General features: G+C 43.1%; 1 protein-coding gene across 2 annotated transcripts in view; it reads left to right on the top strand.

The window, feature by feature from the left end:
* The window catches only part of ITGA9 (integrin subunit alpha 9), a 387,176-nt gene that overhangs the window by 277,434 nt on the left and 86,987 nt on the right, over nucleotides 1-22,755 (top strand). For both annotated transcript variants that reach the window (XM_054481130.2, XM_054481129.2), the window contains exon 19: nucleotides 12,479-12,565. In XM_054481130.2, the coding sequence (XP_054337105.1) occupies nucleotides 12,479-12,565 (87 nt within the window). The remainder of the gene's footprint in view (nucleotides 1-12,478; nucleotides 12,566-22,755) is intronic.

Raw genomic sequence — 22,755 nt, 5'->3', positions numbered from 1 at the left:
GTAGAAGGGGGTTTGTAGGTGAGAAGGAACTCTTCACCGTGAGTAGATTTCTATGAAGATTTCTGGCCAGGATTTTAGTAAGTACCTGAGCTCCTTCAAACATTTGACTCCCGCATAACCTTTTCATCCAAACACCATTCATGAATTGTTTTTATGCCATGAGGTTAAATTCTTTCCTATCATTTCAGGGGAGGTCCCCACTTGTTGAGTTTTCCGTCAGCCTGTAAGGCAAAGGAAAAGAGCGATAGAAAATAAAAATAATTTGATTCATTAGATGGAATTCAACTTTGAATTCTTAGTTTGTTGACTAAGAATTTGCAGCCTCTGAGGAATTTTTTTTTTAATTGAAGAAGAGAAACTAATTTTTAAAAATCTGAGAATAATTTGTTTGTGACTATTTAACACAAGGAAAAACTTCCTGAGTGAACATCAAATACTTTAATTACTTCTTAGGCTTCAGAAGGGATGGCTTGCTAGTCTTTGTACTTTGGGCTTTCTGTTGCGACTGGTTGACTTCGATTTATTATTTTATTTAGCTTATTAATTTCATATCCTGTGGTCCTGAAGAGGACAATCACCAGGATTTAGGGGAGTGTTTTTGTCTGTATTCACTTTGGAAAAATGTAAAGAGTAGTCTTAAACAGGGTTGATTCACCGCACTACAGAGGGACACGTTAGGAACGAGACAGCTTATTCAAGTGCTTTTGAATTTGTATTGGTTTTTTAAAATGTAAGATTATTTTTACTTATTTTAAATCTTTCAAAGCAGTTTCTTCCTCAGGGCCAAGTGGACTGTTTGGGAGGAGACCTCGCCGTCTCCATTTGATCACATAATTGCTTCTAATGCCAGCCAGTCTGCAACTGCCAGTGATTGGCACAGGGTTATTTCATGTGCACTTCAAATTTCTTTTCTTGCTTGCTTTTTTTTTTTTTTTTTAGGTAGATTCTCACTGTGGTACCCAGGCTGGAGTGCAGTGGTGCAATCATATCTCACTGCAACCTTCAATTCCTGGGCCTGTGATCTTCCCACCTCAAATCCCAAGTAGCTGGGGCCACAGGTGTGTGCCACCACATCTGGCTAATTTTTATTTTTGTTGAGACAGAGTCTTACTATGTTGTCCAGGCTGGCCTTGAACTCCTGGCCTCAAGTGAACCTCCTGCCTGGCCTCCCAAAATGCCAGGATTACAGGTGTGAGCCATCCATACCTGGCCTCCAAATTTCACTACCTAACTTGGGAGAAGAATTTTGCATTAGCAGTTACATGGTTCATCTGCCTCAAACATTTGACTGTAGCTTTTGCTTGTTTCACTTTTTTAAGCTTGGAAAGAACAAACTTAGAATAGTGTAGGCCTTGGCTTCCACATGGATGTTTTGACAAAATTTCAAGGAAGCAACTGGCTCGTAGTGCTTTCTTTGTCCTGCTTCTCCAAATTCCCCAAGTGCACGGGTAATCACCTCTGGTTCCCTCGGAGTGTTCATGGCCAGCTCCTTCCCAGCCTTGCTAGCCCATTGTCTGTATTTGGCATCTGCGCTGGAGTCACTATGTGCTCCAGTTCCTTAAGGATACTTTTAGTTTATCTGATCTGTGCTCCACACCTGTTCAGACTCCATTTCCATGAATGTTTTGGGAGAGGTGAGGAAGAAACCTTTTCTGCTCATTGTTGCGCGTTCCCCACCCCAGGCCCCGGGCCTCTGATCTATTCTTACATCACAACTAAAAATATTCTTAAAAATGTGAATCAGATGGTATGACTCCCCTGCTCAGAACCCTTCAGTGCCTTCCCTCTGTACTTGGAACCAAGTCCAAACTCCTGATGAGCAGCAGGGCTCCGCATGGCCTGGCCTTTCATCTGTCGCTTCCCAAACATGTGGCCTCTGGTTGGTTTCTGGAACTCACCATGCCGTTCCCCACACATGCTGGTTCTCCTGCCAGGGACATTCTTCACTCCCCCTTCATGTGCTTAGCCCCTTCTTAGCTTGCAGGTCTCAGCTAAATGGTACCTCCTCAAAAGGGCCTTCCCTCCACCTATACCAGGTATAATGCTGTTTGCCTCCTTCACAATGCTTCTCACAGGCTGTGATTACTTTAAACAGGTTCATTGAGATATAGTTCAGATGCCATGCAATTAACCCTTTTAAAGTATACAATTCAGTGGGTTTGAGTATGTTTTCAGAGTTGTGCATCTATTGCCACAGTCAATTTTAGAACATTTCATTACCTCAAAAAGAACTGCCATACTTAGCTGTCGTACCCTTTCCCCTATTTCCACCAGCCAAAGGCAACCACAAATCTACTTTCTTTCTCTCTAGATTTGCCTATTCTGGACATTGTGTATAAGTGGAATCATTTATATGAAATGGAGCCAGTCCTTTGTGACTGGCTTCTGTCACTTAGCGTAATGTTTTCAGAGTTCATTTGTTTGTGGCATGTATCATACTTCATTCCTTTTCATGGCTGAATAATATTCCATTGTATGGATATACCACATTGTGTTTATTCATTTGCCAGTTGCTGGACATTAGATTCTTTCCAATTTTTGGCTATTACAAATTATGCAGCTATCAATATTTGTGTACACGTTTTTGTGTGGGCTCATGTTTTTATTTCTCTTGGGCACATACCTGAGAGTGGGATTGCTGGGTTACATGGTAACTTATATTTCACTGTTAAGAAACTGCCAGGCTACTTTTCAAAGCCACTATACTATTTTACATTCCCACCAGTAGTATATAATGGTTCCAGTTTGTCCACATCTAGTCCAGCATTTGTTATTGTTTGTCTTTTTGATTGTAGCCATTCTAATGAGTATGAAGTAGTATCTCACTGTGGTTTTGATTTAGATTTCCCTGAAGGTTAATGATGTTGAGTATCTTTTCATGTGATTATTGGCCCTCTGTATGTATTTTTTGGAAAAACTATTCAGATCCTTTACCCATTTGTTAGTTAGGTTACTTATCTTTTTATTATTGAGCTGCAAGACTTTTTAAAAATATATCCTAAAGTTCCTATTAGACATATTATTTAAAATATTCTCATCCTGTGGATTTTTTCACTTCTTAATGGTGTCCTTTGAAACATATGAGTTTTAAATTTTGATGATATCCAGATTATCCAGTTTTTTTTGCTACTTTTGTAATTATTATTATTATTTTTTATTATTATTTGAGGCAGAGTTTCGATGTGTCGCCCAGGATGGAATGCAGTGGTGCGATCTCGGCTCACTGCAACCTCCGCCTGCTGGGTTCAATTGATCCTTCCACCTCAGCCTCCCAAGTAGCTGGGGCTACAGGTGTGTGCTACTACAACCGGGCTAATTTTTATGTTTTTAGTAGAGACAGGGTTTTGTTATGTTGGCCAGGCTGATCACAAACTCCTGGCCCCAAGTGATCCACCTGCCTTGGCCTCTCAAGGTGCTGGGATTACAGGCATGAGACACTATGCCCAGCCAGTTATTTTTCATTTCCTTTTGAGTTTTTTGTTTTTGCCATCTCCCCGTGTAGGCTGCATGTGCTGCGATGGCAGTGCTGTGTTTGCCATTGTAGCTCCATCCCCTAGAACAGGGCGTGATATGGGGCAGCAGTCAGTGAATAGCTCTTCAGTGAGTTAATAAACAAAGGGGTTCTCAAAATGTAAAATTCTTCCTTGACTCACTAAGCAACCTTCTGATTGCAACTGCTTTCCCTTTTTGGCCTCCAAGATAGGAATTCTCTGGCCCTGCTGACAGGAGCCCCATGTTGCACAGGGCAACTATATCACTCATTGGAAATTAACATATCTGCCCTCTGACTTCAGTATTTCTCCCAGGAGCAGAGGATGGAAGTTCTTCATAGCTGGATCTGCTGTATCATTCAGAAGCTGGCTTCAGAGCCTGGGTACCTGGAAGCCTCGGGCTCACATCAAGGAAGGGAATGCCACCCAGCCTCTGGGCACACAGCTGCAACTTCCCCTGGTGCTGTCTCTTTTGGTGCTACCCTGTACTAGCCTTGTCCCGAAACATCTACCTCATTCATTTCGCCCTCTCTGATACTATGTCACTGCCTCTCCCATCACAGTGTTCCACCCAAATGAGGCAAATTCTTATCCTTTCAAGACCCACCCTAGAGTCACCTTTTTTGATATATTTGCTTTTTTATTTACTCCACCAGGCAAAGAGGGTGGCACCCTGCTATGAGCTCTTGGGACAATTTATTTAGGTTCCTTGTAGCCTGGATCATATTCAACCAATAGTTTTTCCCCCTCTATTAAAATGTGTTAATTTGGAGTCTTTGCTTACTAAATGCTGTCTCCTTTTTTTTTGAGACAGAGTTTCACTCTTGTTGCCCAGCCTAGAGTGCAATGGTGCAATCTCGGCTTACTGCACCCTCTGCCTCCTGGGTCCAAGCGATTCTCCTGCCTCAGCCTCCCAAGTAGCTGGGATTACAGGCATCTGCCCACCACGCCCAGCTAATTTTTTGTATTTTTAGTAGAGACGGAGTTTCACCATGTTGGCCAGGCTGGTCTCAAATGCCTGACCTCAGATGATCCACCCACCTCGGCCTCCCAAATTGCTGGGATTACAGTCGTGAGCCACCGAGCCCAGTCAAAATCCCTTCTTACGTGTCATTTGTATTCTCCCCGTTCTGTGTCTGACATCTTGTAGGTGTTTGTTAGATGATTGGTGAGTGAATTAATGAATGTACAGATGGATGATGGATAAGTCCTTTCAGAGGGAAACTTTGAATATGTTAAGACCCCAGGAAGGCTTATACTTGATCTTCATGTTGCCAACATTCTGGATACAAAGAAAAGCACCCTGTCTGTGACTTCTCAGATCCCACCTGCCTCTGATCTTTCATGACCCCTGATGGATTGACTACATGAGCCTCTTTCAGAAGTTTGACTAGCAAATCAACAAAACAGTTCACCCTCTGCATCTCTGCTCAGGGATCAACAGGAGTGCTTGCTTATGTGGCTTCATTCCAGTGGGAGGTTCATATTTTCTTAGTTATGTATCGTGTACTCTTCCTTGATTCAAGAGTACCATGACTTGTGTTTGTTCTGACTCCAGGACTATCCATGAGAAACCTTCAGCCAAGAGTGTATCATCAGGGCCTGAGCAAGTGGCAGGAGACAAGGTATTTTGTGAATCTAGTACATGGAAGAGTGTGTCTTGACAGCTGGGGTCTGTAATTCATATGCTGTTCAAATGACAGGCCTTTTCCCCACACCTGTATGTATTCAAAGCACCATGTCATTTTCTGTAGGGAGATATGCAGGGGAGTTGGGTCAGGAGAAGGAAGTTAAGATTGAAGGAGAACATGCAGAGGAGCTTTGTGAAGGAATGTGCCCAGCTCATATCCTGGCTCCATCATTTACCAACTGGGAAACCCTGGGCAAGTGATATAACTTCACATTCCAGTTTCCTCTTCATAAAAATGGAAATAAAGAGAGCTGTACATAGAGTTTTTAGATAATAGATTTAAAACACTACCTGGCACACCGTAAACCATTACTAAGTAGAGGTTATGTACTCCATCCTACACACATCAGCAGTGGCAGTCCAGCAATACTCCTATAAGGCACATGTTATGACTTCATTTTACTGGTAAGGAACTGGAGGCTTATAGAAAGGATGGTTAATTTGCCTGACAACACCTTGCTGGTATATATCTGAGCCAATAATCAAAATTGGGACACTAATGCCAAAGGTTGTACACTTCCTATGCCGCAGGCTCGGGTGTTTTTCTTCATGGGTAGGAACTTTATGGCTCAAGCCCAAAGGATTCCCCTCTGGGAATATGACTGTTCTGGTAAGGTTCAAGCTGACTCATCATTGAGTGCTGCTAATAAAGTGTTTGCTGAGAATGTTTTCTGTTAACTCATTGAGCCAGGTTATTAAGAACCTCTGCTCACCTCTGACACCTCAGTTGATTAGGGAATTTGGGATGAAGTGCTTCCAAAATTTATCTGAATTCTAAATTAACTAAGTGAGTTAACGTGGAAGCCACTTTTACCAGCCCACAAGGGTCACACTTGTTGTGTCTGGAAGAAGGAAAGGGTCTTAGAGGAACACTAAATTGCCAGACTGACAGTCAGATGTGGAGACACCAGGGTCATCTTCAGTTTAACAAACACATGTCAGAACTGGAAAGTTGGAAGTCAGACTTCAAACTCTACCAGCACTGAGCATAAGCAGGTCACTGACCACAAAGATATTCTGTTCCCAAAGAGCACCATATTCGTGGTCAAGTAAGGCCTGAGTCTAGACTGACATCAAATGCTTGTATGATTAGGAGGAAGGAGCCTGAAGGCCAAAGAGGCTCACTAATTTCATTATTCGATTCTTCCAACCACTGCATGTTACAAACAGGGCTGGAGCCTGGCTCTACTGGCCAAGCTTCCGGGGCTGGGACAGCCAAGGTATGTCTGGATGAGAGAAGTTCTTTGCCAAGACAAGCATCTCTTGTGCCAGGCAGACCAGCAAATGAGCTGCTGCTTGCAGCCCCTTCTTTGGAATCTCCCATAAGCCAAGGCCTATTCATTTAATAAATGCAAACTCAGGAGCTACTAAGTGGCAGGCTCGGTGCCAGACACTGAGAATACAGAAATGAGTACGCATAAATCAAGTATGCTTTTCATCACTGTGTTTTTAAAAATGTTAACTGATTATTTCCTGATCCTGAGAGTAATGTGCAGATGCTCCTTGAACTATGTTGGGGTTATGTCCTGATAAACCCATAGTTAGTTGAAAATATCATAAGTTGAAAATGCATTTAATACACCCAGCCTACCAAACATCATAGCTTACCCTAGCCTACTTAAACATGCTCAGAACAGTTCCATTAACCTACAGTTGGGCAGAATCACCTGGCAACACAGCCCTCCATAGAGTATCGATTGTTTACCCTGGTGATGACGTGGCTGACGAGGTGCTACAGCTCGCTGCGCTGCCCAGCATCTTGAGAGTATTGTACAGCTTTCTGCCACTTTCTACTGAATACCTATTGTTTTTACACCATCAGAAAGTTGAAAAATCTTAAGTAGAACCATCATAAGTCAGGGACTATCTGTATGTTAGTAGAAATTTTTAATTGAATCTTCTATAATCTTCAGCAAGAAACCCTGAGAATATTGAACGTCTTTACCAGACAAGGAAAAGTGGGACTGGGGAAAAGGCCAGTTATGTGAATCCTCTTAAAATAGGGTCTAAAATTTTATAATAAAAATGTATTTTAAAAGTTTTGATTGAGACTTTGCTTGAAATGCAAAACTGAAAATTATGAAATTAGGTTTATTTTATCCTGCATTTATTCAATGGCACTCAAAACATTATAATTGTCAAAGATATCTTAGACCCAAGGCAAAAGATTATTTGCTTTATTAGAGTCTTTAAAATAACAGTGCCCTAACTTCTGAAACAAAAGAAGGAATTGAGTGCTGGATAGGCAGCTTTTGAATGTGAATTTTCCTACTATTTCATAAGATAACATCCTTTGCTTCATATTTTGCCTGGTTTTCAGTACAATCACAAAAGGATCATTTTAACAATGGCCAGTTTTTTCTAAGGGCTTCTCTTGATCTTTTTTATTTAAAGCTTTGTCTTCTGAAGCATCTTAAAGTAGTATCCAGGAGAATTTTGACTCCTTCAACAGTTAACTGATCTAACTCTGACAGATCCAGATTTATCAGTGGTTTTGCAGTGGTTTTATCCATTTTTCAACATCACTTTCATTGATTTCATGAAAGTCTGCATCTTTTAGAGCAAGATTTCTGCTTCACTCTGTATTTTATTTGCATTGTATTGTAGTCAGATAATCAGATGTCTGCACTAGCAATCAGGAAATTAGATAGACAGTTTGCTTACTGGTCCGCGTTCCCAGTCAGCTGAGAGTCTCATAACCATCAGCCTTGATAAATGCTAATGTTAAGTTCTCTAAGTTAAAGCCAGTGTAGGCAATGATTGGAACGTGGAAGCAATCACAGCACAGGAGAAGCCTGGTCCCTGGAATCTCTCCCACGTGCATCCTGGTGGATACCAAGTGCCTGGCAGAAGTCATAGGCAACTCCCAACCAGAGCACTCTCCACTGACATGTTGCCTAGAGCTGGGGACAGCTTAGATTAGCCATATCTCCCCAAAATTTGTATTTTTAATTGAATTGATTTTTTAAATTGAATCCATTTTAAACATGGGATTTTATTTTTATTTAAAGAATTACCTTGTGGGTATGTCTGTGACTCTTGGGTGCCTGCCTGGCTACCAAGAAGACATGTGGCTCCATGATGACTCTGCTTTTTAAGGTTATGCTCTGGGCATGATCTGAAACCAGGAGAACAAAGTGGGTACTGGTGTTACCTTGAATGAAGGGCTCCCCTAATGGGGGAACCCTTTGCAGCCTTTATAAACTGCAGTCAGGACTGTTTTCTCTTCCTTAGTATGGATTTAAACAAGAATCATAAACATGTGAGCTTTCTCCTCATCCTCCTTTCATTGCCTTTCCCCACCTGGGAGCAAATGCCTAGGACTTTCCAAGTGGTTCTCGGTGCCAGCAGCCTCATAAGGGAAGCATATTATCTGAGTTCAGGTTCACCAGAAGCAGCACCCGAAATGGACTCTCATGAAGGGGATTTATTGGGGCAAGAGGAGTGAAGGGAGCAGAATGAGGAGGGGAAGGAACCAAACAGGCATGTGGGCTCAGCTGGAGTCTGCTTCACCCAGTCTTATGGGAGCTCTGGAACATTAATTGTACAACAGAGTTGGTCTTGTCTTGAGGCAAAGGGGACATCCTTGGGTACCCACATCAATCAGAGGCTACGGAATGCTTTTGGGGAAGGTGTCATAACCTCCCAGGCAAAGCGACTCCATTCAAGCTGTTGTACTTATCTAGTAAGGGGGTTCTGAATGGAGCACCACCAGCATCCACACAAGGAGTGGTACTGCTTGCCAAAGCCCATGCTCTGATACACCTCTGGGCCTCCTTGGAAATCACAATAGTAGAAGAGAGGGGTATAGAATTAAAAACATTTGGTCAGGGCAGTTGACATGGCCAGTATAAACAGCTATGTTGGTGCTGACAGGCAGCAGAAGGGTAATCCATGACATCCCTTCCTGTAACACCATCCCGGAGCACATGAGTCATGAACCATAAGCTCAGCTCTCTTGTTCCTAGAGATGATGTCTTTGGTTTACTCTTTTGGCCTGTCCTCACTAAGATCCAACCAGAATTTTGAAATTTTTATTTGACTGAGTAAGGTGGAAGAGAGACCAGAAATAGTTAAATAAATGCTGATATAAATGTTATGTTCTAGCATTTGGGAATTAACAAAAATAAGGTAGCTGAGCAGCTTTTGAATGATCAAAAGTACTGTTGTCTTAGGTCAAAGCTAATTAAACTGAGGTTTCCTCGAGTTCCAGAGTAAATTTTTGAAGACATTTATTTCACACATGTGAAAACTGAAGAAGTCTTTGGGGCAATAAATCTTTTTGATTTCTTTTTTTTTTTTTTTTTTTTTTTGAGACAGTGTCTTGCTCTGTCACCAGGCTGGAGTGCAGTGGTGCGATCTCAGCTCACTGCAACCTCCGCCTCCCAGGTTCAAGCGATTCTCCTGCTGCAGCCTCCTGAGTAGCTGGGACTACAGGCATGCACCACCACACCCAGCTAATTTTTATATTTGTAGCAGAAACAGGGTTTCACCATGTTGGCCAGGATGGTCTCAATTTCTTGACCTCATGATCTGCCTGCCTCGGCCTGCCAAAGTGCTGGGATTACAGGCGTGAGCCACAGCGCCCAGCCAATAAATCTTTACTTCAAGAACAGACCTTTGACTTAAAATTAAAGCTTCTCTTCTGGTTTGAAAGGAATTCCCAATGAGGTATTGGGCATTACAAGAGAAACTGGGAACAGAGTTAGGTAAGCATGTAATATATGTATATGTGTATGTGTGAGATACACACACACATACACTTATATATATTTGCTTATCCTGGGACACTCTTGAGAGTAATTATACCAGAATGACAGAAATGAACCAGGACTATCCCCAGGAAACCAAGAGAACTAAAGTCATCCAAGACTTTGGCTTGCTGCCTCTGATGTCCACAGGCCGATTAGCCAGGATTTAGGGTAGTGTCTACTTGGGACAATTGTGGGTGTTGCTTCTGGCAGGAGGAATATGAGGAAGAAGATGGTAGTGAAAGGCCACCTTTGGTGAATCATTAATGCCATGCAGTTCTTGAGACAGCATTTGAGAAATTATTCTCTGGTTTTCCTTATTGAAATTGCCAATGCCTGTTCTCTAGGTTCTAAGAGCAGCCCTCACACTTGCCATCACACAGCCATGTAAATACCTGTGTCTCTGCTGGGAGGTCCTCACCCCTTCTGAACTCTGAGCTCTACGAGGACAGGGATTAACATCTCTTAGATATGTTCTCTCAGTGCTGAAATGTGGTGTGTGATCCGACAACTCAGCTACCCAGTGCATGCTCAGGGCCCGTTCTGAATCCTGTGCCAGTTGCATGTTACATACATTAGCTTGCCATCCATGAGTGTTTGGGGACAAGATAGAGGAAGAAAACCTTGGGGGAAGGGTTGAGGAAAGGTGCTCCTTGATAGTGAGGACAACTTAAACAGAGGTGTGAACATAACAGCAGGCAGGGTGTGTGTAGAATAGTAGCGTATATGTGCCGTGGGGCAGGGGTGGAAGAACCACAACAGAAAAGGAAGGGCAAAAATGGAAGCTGGGATTAAGATTTGAGACTTTATTCTGTTTGCAGTGGGGAGAGACATATTTTAAGAAGCTTCCTCTGGCAGCCAGCCAAATGGACTGAAGAGGGGAAGGGAAAGCTCATAGCAGCAGCTACCAAACATCATTACCCGGCAGAATCACTAATTTTATCACTCAATAATTTTATGTATTAAAAATGCTCATCCCAGACCCTGCAGTCTCTGTGTCTACTCAGAACAGACTCATGCAATGCAATTAGAGTGTGGCCCAGGAATCTGCATTGTATTTATTTATTTTTTTTAGACGGAGTCTCGCACTCTTGCCCAGGCTGGAGTGCAGTGGCGCCATCTCTGCTCACTGCAAGCTCCGCCTCCTGGGTTCACGCCATTCTCCTGCCTCAACCTTAAAGAGGCTCCCAAGGTGATACTAATGCAGGCGATCCCGGGTCTCTGTGTGAATAACACTGGCTAAAAGCACAGAGAGATGTTAGAAAACTAATCATCATTGAGATCAGTTATATCCGAGACTGGATGCTGAAAAGATATATTAGAGTTTAGTTTTATATTTATATATCTCTTATCTTTTGTTTAATTGTATTTGGGCTTTTGGGGGTTTTGTTTCATTGCTATTTTCTAAGTAAGGGAGTATTGATGTTTAACAAACAAACAAAAATATACAAGTTACTAAGTTCCCAGCTCAATGAACTTTCACAAAATGATCAAACCTGTGTAACCTGCACTCAGAACTGCCTTCCACTTATTCCACAATTAGTGTCTTGATTTCTAGCCCCATAGATTACTTACCTTTTATCACCTTTATTTTTGGTGCATTTGATAATGTTCATAATATATTAGAATAATAAGATGTATAATTGGATAATTTAAGTAGATATATTATGGTAAATGCTCACATGTTTTTACCAGTTGGACACAAAATAAAAATATTTTTCATCCACCTGTCTAAATGCCTTGAAATGTTAGTCTGAGCTGAGATGTGAGTCTTGGAAATTGGAGGACCTCTGTACCTTCTCTTCCAAAATCTGTAAACATACTGTTTCTGCTTGGAAGTCTTGATTTGCTTTCAGTGACTCTGAGAAGCCCTGTGGTTTGTGAAGAGCCTCTTGGCTTTCCTTTGACCTTGGTTGGAAGCCATGTGCCCAGGTGGAAAGACAGCAGTTCCCTACAGCCTTTCTCTTCTGGTTCTCTCAAGCCGCTGTGTGCAGAGTCCAGCCTAAGCTGGCTACGCTTAGAAATCTCTCCTTATCCTTGTACCCTCCCCACACCCTGGGGAGACTTGCCGGTGGACAGCCCAGCTCTCACTGCTTCAGGCTTTAGGAAGAAACCCTCTCTTTTCTTGGTGTGATTTTCTTAGAGTTTGTCTTCTTGAACCACCAAGATCTGAAAAGGCAGGATTAGGGTGTGGGCTTAGGAGAAAGGGGCCAGGAAGATGACAGGGTTGCCTTTTCATCCAAACCTTAGGAGGTCTCCAGCTCAGCCATGGCCCAGCCCACCTCACCAGGACCGCCCTAGGGTTTGAACCCAAAGCATTAGTTAGGAATGAAGAGTGGTTTTGTCCTCTTACCTGTCTTCCCAGGGAACCCATGGGAAAAGTGGGCAGCTGGAAGGGGGCTGGAGACGGCCTGGTCAGGGCATCTCGTCCCACTGGTGCCTACCGTCTGAGCACTGCTCCGAAGGACTCGATTGCCCCGTGGAGCCTGCTCCCACACACCTGCCTTTCGTGCAGCCGGCCCATCTGTTGGTGCTTTTTCTTTCAGGAGGAGATGGGCATCTCCTGTGAGCTGTTGGAATCGGACTTCCTCAAATGCAGCGTGGGATTTCCTTTCATGAGGTCAAAGTCAAAGGTAAGGGACACAGATGGGACCCTTCCTCGGCAGCAGGCCCCCAGCCCTTCCCACCAGCCACTGATTCTGCCACTGCCTCCCTGAGGTGAGGAGTCCTCCCACCCCCTGCCTCCCATAGCAGCTGGGGCAGCCACTGAAGCCCTGACATGCTCCTGTCCCTGGCAGTGTACACCGGGGTGTACTCCAGACGGGCTGCATCATATGGTCTTTCTCTTTGATTCACATGATGTACCCCAAATGTGAAAGTGAAGGACACACCACAGCCTCTGCACTTTGGCAAGTGCCATTTAGTTGGCCTTCCTAAAATAATTTTTTTTTCTGAGACATTCTGTGCCTCTTTGAGTTCCCTAGACGACACAGGAGAAGATGTGGTCTGTCACCTGTAGTCCTGTCACTCCCTTGGGTGCTCACAGTTTTCTGAAGAGACCTCTCAAAATTCTCAAAACATAAATACCTGTATCCCACTTCATTTTTAAAAAGAGTAAAGAAATTAAGTCACTTTGGTATTGGTATGGAGATAGATTTTCTAAGTTCAAATAGTATACTACAGCATCTTCAGACATTCATGGAACATTGTAGTATGTACCATCATTATAAGGAGATACAAACATAGGTAAAAAGATGTGGTGGTTGGAGGCAAAACTAGAATCTGAAAGACAAAGTCTGCCTTTGGAAATGGAAGCTATTTTCCCTGCCATGATTTGAAGGAAATTTCATATTCCTTTGTCTACCTTTTTTCCCTTAAAAAAGTGAAAGCTGGCCAGGCGTGGTGGCTCATGCCTGTAATCCCAGCACTTTGGGAGGCCGAGGCGAGCAGATCACGAGGTCAGGATATCGTGACCATCCTGGCTAACATGGTGAAACTCTATCTCTACTAAAAATATAAAAATTTGCCAGGCATGGTGGCACACGCCTGTAGTCCCAGCTACTCGGGAGGCTGAGGCAGGAGAATCGCTTGAACCTGGGAGGCAGAGGTTGCAGTGAGCCGAGATCACGCCACTGCATTCCAGCCTGAGCAACAGAGTGAGACTCCGTCTCAAAAAAAAAAAAAAAAAAAGTGAAAGCTTCATCCTTTTCTCCTGCCTGGGTCATACACTCAGATCATTTTAATCTCCAAGGCTCTTTGGTCCCAGTATCTTGTAGCTATTTGTAAACCAATGGTGAGAATATTCTGGTGAGGGAGAAGACTTGGTCATTTCTTAGCAAATCACTTGAACCCATAAGCCCAATTGAATGCACCTCGATCTTGGACTTTCCAGCCTTCAGAACTGTGAGAAATAAATGTTTAAACCACCCAAGCTAGGGTAATTTGTGGTAGAATCCCAAACTGACTAGGGCAAAAAGGTAATAACTTTCTCACTGTTAGGGTCAACGTTGTTCAGTGCTGTGTTCATGTATCACCCAAGATAATCTCATGAACCACCTAAAATAATCTTAGTGTACCACTCCCAGTGTGAACATCCTGTGATTTGGGGAACACTGCCCCAAACAAATGGTGTTCACCATATACATGTCAGGCATGTGTGGAAATGTGGGAGGAACCCCTGGGTAGGGGTTATAGGACCAGGCTCTACCACAAACTGTGTGATCTTGGCGAAACCACAGTGGCCCTTACGCCCATGACTCCTCGGATTTTTTCTGCCTCTCTTCCTCATTCTGTCCACATTCACCCCAGGAGGAGGGAAACCTCAATAAGTGTCTGCCTTTGGAAAGTGGATTACATGTGGCTGGCAGAGTACAGGCCAAGTCCCATTACACTCCAGGTAGAGTGAGGGTGGAGATAAAGGAGGACGACCCCAATCCATGGACACTATTGCCTATAGTAATGTATGTGGCACATCTGCACACAAATTTAATTAAAATTTTTTGAGTAACAGATAATAGGCTTAATTGAAAAACTTGTAACAGTTTCCATTTCATTTTAAACTCCAGCCTATATCACATATCAGACCTAAGATGTGTCTTTCTCTCTCTAGTGGAGTGTTAAATTTTGTAAAATTTTTGTTTGAGAGGGAGTCTCTCTCTGTCGCCCAGGCTGGAGTGCAGTGGTGCAATCTTGGCTCACTGCAACCTCTACCTCCCAGGTTCAAGGGATTCTCCTGCCTCAGCCTCCCTGATAGCTGGGATTACAGGTGCCCACCACCATGCCCAGCTAATATTTTTTGTATTTTTAGTAGAGATGGGGTTTCACCATGTTGGCCAGGCTGGTCTTGAACTCCTGACCTCAAGTGATCTGCCCGCCTAGGTCTCCCAAAGTGCTGGGATTACAGGCATGAGCCACTGTGCCCAGCCAACATTTATTAGATAGAGCCCACGGAATTACGAACATTGGAATGTTGGTTGTTTTCCCAGCTGGTAATGCTGCCACTTTCCTCCCACATACAGATGCTGGGACCTGAAGCAAGACTGACTAAACCTGGGGACTGGGGGCATGGGAACAGAGGGTGATTCCCTGGAGAAAGCCCAACAAGTCACCCAGCAGAGACGGGGCTCCCCGTATCCGCAGCCCAGCACGCACTCCTATGTCCTTCCAACCCTGAGGGTCCTCAGGCTCCAGGCCACATGCTAAGCCTCATGGCTATACTTTGGCTTACCTTGGATGGCCATATGTTTCTCTCTCTCACAGCCTGCCCAGTTTCTGACATTCTGTTCTTCCAGGCCTCCATCCCTGATTTTGGCTTCTCACCCAGTTCTTTTGCCTGTCATCTCACTGTGCTCTTTAATGTGTTTAATTTAATTCGGATCTCCTCCCAGTGCTGACTCTACACCAGGCAAGACCCTGCCTCTCTCTTCCTTCTTTTTTTTTTTTTTTTTTTGGGATTTAATTTTTATTTTATTTTATTTTATTTTATTTTTTTCCAGCTCGCACATGGAAATATATTTTTTGTAGCATTGTTTAAAATAGAGGAAAAACGCAATCAATAAAAGAATGGTTAAGTCAATTCTAATATTCCATCCTATAAGATGCTATGTCTCAATTTCTTTTTGTTGTTGTTGTTTTTTTTGTTTGTTTTTTTACTTATTATTATTATACTTTAGGTTTTATGGTACATGTGCGCAATGTGCAGGTTAGTTACATATGTATACATGTGCCATGCTGGTGCGCTGCACCCACTAACTCATCATCTAGCATTAGGTATATCTCCCAGTGCTAACCCTCCCCCCTCCCCCCACCCCACAACAGTCCCCAGAGTGTGATGTTCCCCTTCCTGTGTCCATGTGTTCTCATTGTTCAATTCCCACCTGTGAGTGAGAATATGTGGTGTTTGGTTTTTTGTTCTTGCGATAGTTTACTGAGAATGATGGTTTCCAATTTCATCCATGTCCCTACAAAGGACATGAACTCATCATTTTTTATGGCTGTATAGTATTCCATGGTGTATATGTGCCACATTTTCTTAATCCAGTCTATCATTGTTGGACATTTGGGTTGGTTCCAAGTCTTTGCTATTGTGAATAATGCCGCAGTAAACATATGTGTGCATGTGTCTTTATAGCAGCATGATTTATAGTCCTTTGGGTATATACCCAGTAATGGGATGACTGGGTCAAATGGAATTTCTAGTTCTAGATCCCTGAGGAATCTCCACACTGACTTCCACAAGGGTTGAACTAGTTTACAGTCCCACCAACAGTGTAAAAGTGTTCCTGTTTCTCCACATCCTTTCCAGCACCTGTTGTTTCCTGACTTTTTAATGATTGCCATTCTAACTGGTGTGAGATGGTATCTCATTGTGGTTTTGATTTGCATTTCTCTGATGGCCAGTGATGGTGAGCATTTTTTCATGTGTTTTTTGGCTGCACAAATGTCTTCTTTTGAGAAGTGTCTGTTCATGTCCTTCGCCCACTTTTTGGTGGGGTTGTTTTTTTCTTGTAAATTTGTTTGAGTTCATTGTAGATTCTGGATATTAGCCCTTTGTCAGATGAGTAGGTTGCGAAAATTTTCTCCCATTTTGTAGGTTGCCTGTTCACTCTGATGGTAGTTTCTTTTGCTGTGCAGAAGCTCTTTAGTTTAATTAGATCCCATTTGTCAATTTCGGCTTTTGTTGCCATTGCTTTTGGTGATTTAGACATGAAGTCCTTGCCCATGCCAATGTCCTAAATGGTAATGCCTAGGTTTTCTTCTAGGGTTTTTATGGTTTTAGGTCTAACGTTTAAGTCTTTAATCCATCTTGAATTGATTTTTGTATAAGGTGTAAGGAAGGGATCCAGTTTCAGCTTTCTACATATGGCTAGCCAGTTTTCCCAGCACCATTTATTAAATAGGGAATCCTTTCCCCATTTCTTGTTTTTCTCAGGTTTGTCAAAGATCAGATAGTTGTAGATATGTGGTGTTATTTCTGAGGGCTCTGTTCTGTTCTATTGATCTATATCTCTGTTTTGGTACCAGTACCAAGCTGTTTTGGTTACTGTAGCCTTGTAGTATAGTTTGAAGTCAGGTAGCATGATGCCTCCAGCTTTGTTCTTTTGGCTCAGGATTGACTTGGTGATGCGGGCTCTTTTTTGGTTCCCTATGAACTTTAAAGTAGTTTTTTCCAATTCTGTGAAGAAAGTCATTGGTAGCTTGATGGGGATGGCATTGAATCTGTAAATTACCTTGGGCAGTATGGCCATTTTCACGATATTGATTCTTCCTACCCATGAGCATGGAATGTTCTTCCATTTGTTTGTATCCTCTTTTATTTCCTTGAGCAGTGGTTTGTAGTTCTCCTTGAAGAGGTCCTTCACATCCCTTGTAAGTTAGATTCCTAGGTATTTTATTCTCTTTGAAGCAGTTGTGAATGGGAGTTCACTCATGATTTGGCTCTCTGCTTGTCTGTTGTTGGTGTATAAGAATGCTTGTGATTTTTGTACATTGATTTTGTATCCTGAGACTTTGCTGAAGTTGCTTATCAGCTTAAGGAGATTTTGGGCTGAGATGATGGGGTTTTCTAGATATACAATCATGTTGTCTGCAAACAGGGACAATTTTACTTCCTCTTTTCCTAATTGAATACCCTTTATTTCCTTCTCCTGCGTAATTGCCCTGGCCAGAACTTCCAACACTATGTTGAATAGCAATGGTGAGAGAAGGCATCCCTATCTTGTGCCAGTTTTCAAAGGGAATGCTTCCAGTTTTTGCCCATTCAGTATGATATTGGCTGTGGGTTTGTCATAGATAGCTCTTATTATTTTGAGATACATCCCATCAATACCTAATTTATTGAGAGTTTTTAGCATGAAGAGTTGTTGAATTTTGTCAAAGGCCTTTTCTGCATCTATTGAGATAATCATGTGGTTTTTGTCTTTGGTTCTGTTTCTATGCTGGAGTACATTTATTGATTTGTGTATATTGAACCAGCCTTGCATCCCGGGGATGAAGCCCACTTGATCATGGTGGATAAGCTTTTTGATATGCTGCTGGATTCCGCTTGCCAGTATTTTATTGAGGATTTTTGCATCAATGTTCATCAAGGATATTGGTCTAAAATTCTCTTTTTTTGTTGTGTCTCTGCCCGGCTTTGGTATCAGGATGATGCTGGCCTCATAAAATGAGTTAGAGAGGATTCCCTCTTTTTCTATTGATTGGAATAGTTTCAGAAGGAATGGTACCAGTTCCTCCTCGTGCCTCTGGTAGAATTCGGCTGTGAATCCATCTGGTCCTGGACTTTTTTTGGTTGGTAAGCTATTGATTATTGCCACAATTTCAGCTCCTGTTATTGGTCTATTCAGAGATTCAACTTCTTCCTGGTTTAGTCTTGGGAGGCTGAATGTGTTGAGGAATTTATCCATTTCTTCTAGATTTTCTAGTTTATTTGCGTAGAGGTGTTTGTAGTATTCTCTGATGGTAGTTTGTATTTCTGTGGGATCGGTGGTGATATCCCCTTTGTCATTTTTTATTGCATCTATTTGATTCTTCTCTCTTTTTTTCTTTATTAATCTAGCTAGCAGTCTATCAATTTTGTTGATCCTTTCAAAAAACCAGCTCCTGGATTCATTAATTTTTTGAAGGGTTTTTTGTGTCTCTGTTTCCTTCAGTTCTGCTCTGATTTTAGTTATTTCTTGCCTTCTGCTAGCTTTTGAATGTGTTTGCTCTTGCTTTTCTAGTTCTTTTAATTGTGATGTTAGGGTGTCAATTTTGGATCTTTCCTGCTTTCTCTTGTGGGCATTTAGTGCTATAAATTTCCCTCTACACACTGCTTTGAATGCATCCCAGAGATTCTGGTATGTTGTGTCTTGGTTCCCGTTGGTTTCAAAGAACATCTTTATTTCTGCCTTCATTTCGTTACGTACCCAGTAGTCATTCAGGAGCAGGTTGTTCACTTTCCATGTAGTTGAGCGGTTTTGAGTGAGATTCTTAATCCTGAGTTCTAGCTTGATTGCACTGTGATCTGAGAGATAGTTTGTTATAATTTCTGTTCTTTTACATTTACTGAGGAGAGCTTTACTTCCAAGTATGTGGTCAATTTTGGAATAGGTGTGGTGTGGTGCTGAAAAAAATGTATATTCTGTTGATTTGGGGTGGAGAGTTCTGTAGATGTCTATTAGGTCCGCTTGGTGCAGAGCTGAGTTCAATTCCTGGGTATCCTTGTTGACTTTCTGTCTCGTTGATCTGTCTAATGTTGACAGTGGGGTGTTAAAGTCTCCCATTATTAATGTGTGGCAGTCTAAGTCTCTTTGTAGGTCACTCAGGACTTGCTTTATGAATCTGGGTGCTCCTGTATTGGGTGCATATATATTTAGGATAGTTAGCTCTTCTTGTTGAATTGATCCCTTTTACCATTATGTAATGGCCTTCTTTGCCTCTTTTGATCTTTGTTGGTTTAAAGTCTGTTTTATCAGAGACTAGGACTGCAACCCCTGCCTTTTTTTGTTTTCCATTTGCTTGGTAGATCTTCCTCCATCCTTTTATTTTGAGCCTATGTGTGTCTCTGCACGTGAGATGGGTTTCCTGAATACAGCACACTGATGGGTCTTGACTCTTTATCCAATTTGCCAGTCTGTGTCTTTTAATTGGAGCATTTAGTCCATTTACATTTAAAGTTAATATTGTTATGTGTGAATTTGATCCTGTCATTATGATGTTAGGTGGTTATTTTGCTCGCTCGTTAGTTGATGCAGTCTCTTCCTAGTCTCGATGGTCTTTACATTTTGGCATGATTTTGCAGCGGCTGGTACCGGTTGTGCCTTTCCATGTTTAGCGCTTCCTTCAGGAGCTCTTTTAGGGCAGGCCTGGTGGTGACAAAATCTCTCAGCATTTGCTTGTCTGTAAAGTATTTTATTTCTCCTTCACTTATGAAGCTTAGTTTGGCTGGATATGAAATTCTGGGTTGAAAATTCTTTTCTTTAAGAATGTTGAATATTGGCCCCCACTCTCTTCTGGCTTGTAGGGTTTCTGCCAAGAGATCCGCTGTTAGTCTGATGAGCTTCCTTTTGAGGGTAACCCAACGTTTCTGTCTGGCTGCCCTTAACATTTTTTCCTTCATTTCAACTTTGGTGAATCTGACAATTATGTGTCTTGGAGTTGCTCTTCTCAAGGAGTATCTTTGTGGCGTTCTCTGTATTTCCTGAATCTGAATGTTGGCCTGCCTTGCTAGATTGGGGAAGTTCTCCTGGATAATATCCTGCAGAGTGTTTTCCAGTTTGGTTTCATTCTCCCCGTCACTTTCAGGTACACCAATCAGACGTAGATTTGGTCTTTTCACATAGTCCCACATTTCTTGGAGGCTTTGCTCGTTTCTTTTTATTCTTTTTTCTCTAAACTTCCCTTCTTGCTTCATTTCATTCATTTCATCTTCCATCGCTGATACCCTTTCTTCCATTTGATCGGATCGGCTCCTGAGGCTTCTGCATTCTTCACGTAGTTCTCGAGCCTTGGTTTTCAGCTCCATCAGCTCCTTTAAGCACTTCTCTGTATTGGTTATTCTAGTTATACATTCTTCTAAATTTTTTTCAAAGTTTTCAACTTCTTTGCCTTTGGTTTGATCCTCCCGTAGCTCAGAGTAATTTGATCGTCTGAAGCCTTCTTCTCTCAGCTCGTCAAAGTCATTCTCCGTCCAGCTTTGTTCCATTGCTGGTGAGGAACTGCGTTCCTTTGGAGGAGGAGAGGCACTCTGCTTTTTAGAGTTTCCAGTTTTTCTGCTCTGTTTTTTCCCCATCTTTGTGGTTTTATCTACTTTTGGTCTTTGATGATGGTGATGTACAGATGGGTTTTTGGTGTGGATGTCCTTTCTGTTTGTTAGTTTTCCTTCTAACAGACAGGACCCTCAGCTGCAGGTCTGTTGGAGTACCTGGCCGGCCGTGTGAGGTGTCAGTCTGCCCCTGCTGGGGGGTGCCTCCCAGTTAGGCTGCTCGGGGTCAGGGGTCAGGGACCCACTTGAGGAGGCAGTCTGCCCATTCTCAGATCTCCAGCTGCGTGCTGGGAGAACCTCTGCTCTCCTCAAAGCTGTCAGACAGGGACATTTAAGTCTGCAGAGGTTACTGCTGTCTTTTTGTTTGTCTGTGCCCTGCCCCCAGAGGTGGAGCCTACAGAGGCAGGCAGGCCTCCTTGAGCTGTGGTGGGCTCCACCCAGTTGGAGCTTCCCAGCTGCTTTGTTTACCTAAGCAAGCCTGGGCAATGGCGGGCGCCCCTCCCCCAGCCTCGCCGCCGCCTTGCAGTTTGCTCTCAGACTGCTGTGCTAGATCAGTGGGCGTAGGACCCTCTGAGCCACGTGCGGGATACAATCTCCTGGTGGGCCGTTTCCTAAGCCCGTCGGAAAAGCACAGTATTCGGGTGGGAGTGGCCCGATTTTCCAGGTGCCGTCTGTCACCCCTTTCTTTGACTAGGAAAGGGAACTCCCTGACCCCTTGCACTTCCCGAGTGAGGCAATGCCTCGCCCCTGCTTCGGCTGGCGCATGGTGCGCTCTCCCACTGACCTGCGCCCACTGTGTGGCACTCCCTAGTGAGATGAACCCGGTACCTCAGATGGAAATGCAGAAATCACCCGTCTTCTGCGTGGCTCACGCTGGGAGCTGTAGACTGGAGCTGTTCCTATTCGGCCATCTTGGCTCCTCTCCCAGGATTTTTCTCTCTCTTTCTTCTTGTCCTCCTCCTGCCCTGTCTCCATGCCTGACCCCCACTCCCCCTGTAAGCTGACCAGTCCCACAGCAACAGAAATTTCTATCTAGAAAGAGATGTCCATGTTCACTGTAGATGATTGTCCATTGTAATGGACCAAAGTCCATTGCTTTCAGGAAATATTCAGTAGAATCCAGTGTTGCAAATATTAGACCATTGCCTAGAATTCACCATAATGGAACCCAAAGGTTTAGACATTATATAAGTTATAGGCTCTCAGAATTTGATGAAATTTAAGAACCATTTTGTCCAACCTCCTCTTTTTATTGAAATGCAAAGACAGTATCTTAGCCAAGATCACACAGTCAGTTTGTGGTAGAACCTGGTCCTGTGACCCCTACCCAAGGGTTCCTCCCACATTCTCACACATGCCTGACATGTATATGGTGAACACCATTTACTTATGGCAGTGCCCCCCAAATCACAGGATGTTCACCACTAAGTGGTAGACTAGATAATTTTAGATGGTTCATGAAATTATCGTGGGTGATACGTGGACACAGCACTGAACAACATTGACCCTAACAGTGACTCTTTTCGCCTTAGTCAGTTCAGTCATCTATAACAAATTACCCTGGGCTGGGTGGTTTAAACAACAGACATGTATTTCTCACAGTTTCTAAGGCTGAGAATTTCAAGGTCAAGGTCCTGGCAGATTCAGTTCCTGGCGAGAGTTCTCTTCCTGGTGTATAAACAGAACCTTCTCTATGTGTGCCCATCTGGCTTTCCCTTGGTGTGTGTGCATGGAGAGAGAGAGATCTGTTTGTCTTCTCTTCTTCTGAGTGCACTAATTCCATCATGAAGGCCTCACCCTCATGACCTCCTCTAAACCTAATTACCTTCCAAAGACCCCATCTCCACATACCATCACATAGGGGGGTTAGGCCTTCCACATATTAATTTGAGGAGTGGCAGGGGGACACAAACATTCAGCGCGTAAGACTTTTCAACAGTCTTCCAATCCTAGCCACACTCAGGAAAACGTTTCCAATCCTGCTAGCACATCTTTAACACTTCTCTATCACCAGCAAATCTCCCTTTTCAACAAAGATGGAGCAGACCTTAGGCTCAGAGGCTTCCAAAGGCAACAGAG

The sequence above is a fragment of the Pongo pygmaeus genome, chromosome 2 (genome assembly GCF_028885625.2).
Source record: "Pongo pygmaeus isolate AG05252 chromosome 2, NHGRI_mPonPyg2-v2.0_pri, whole genome shotgun sequence".
Lineage (NCBI taxonomy): Eukaryota > Metazoa > Chordata > Mammalia > Primates > Hominidae > Pongo > Pongo pygmaeus.
This window is presented reverse-complemented; position numbering and strand designations above follow the sequence as displayed.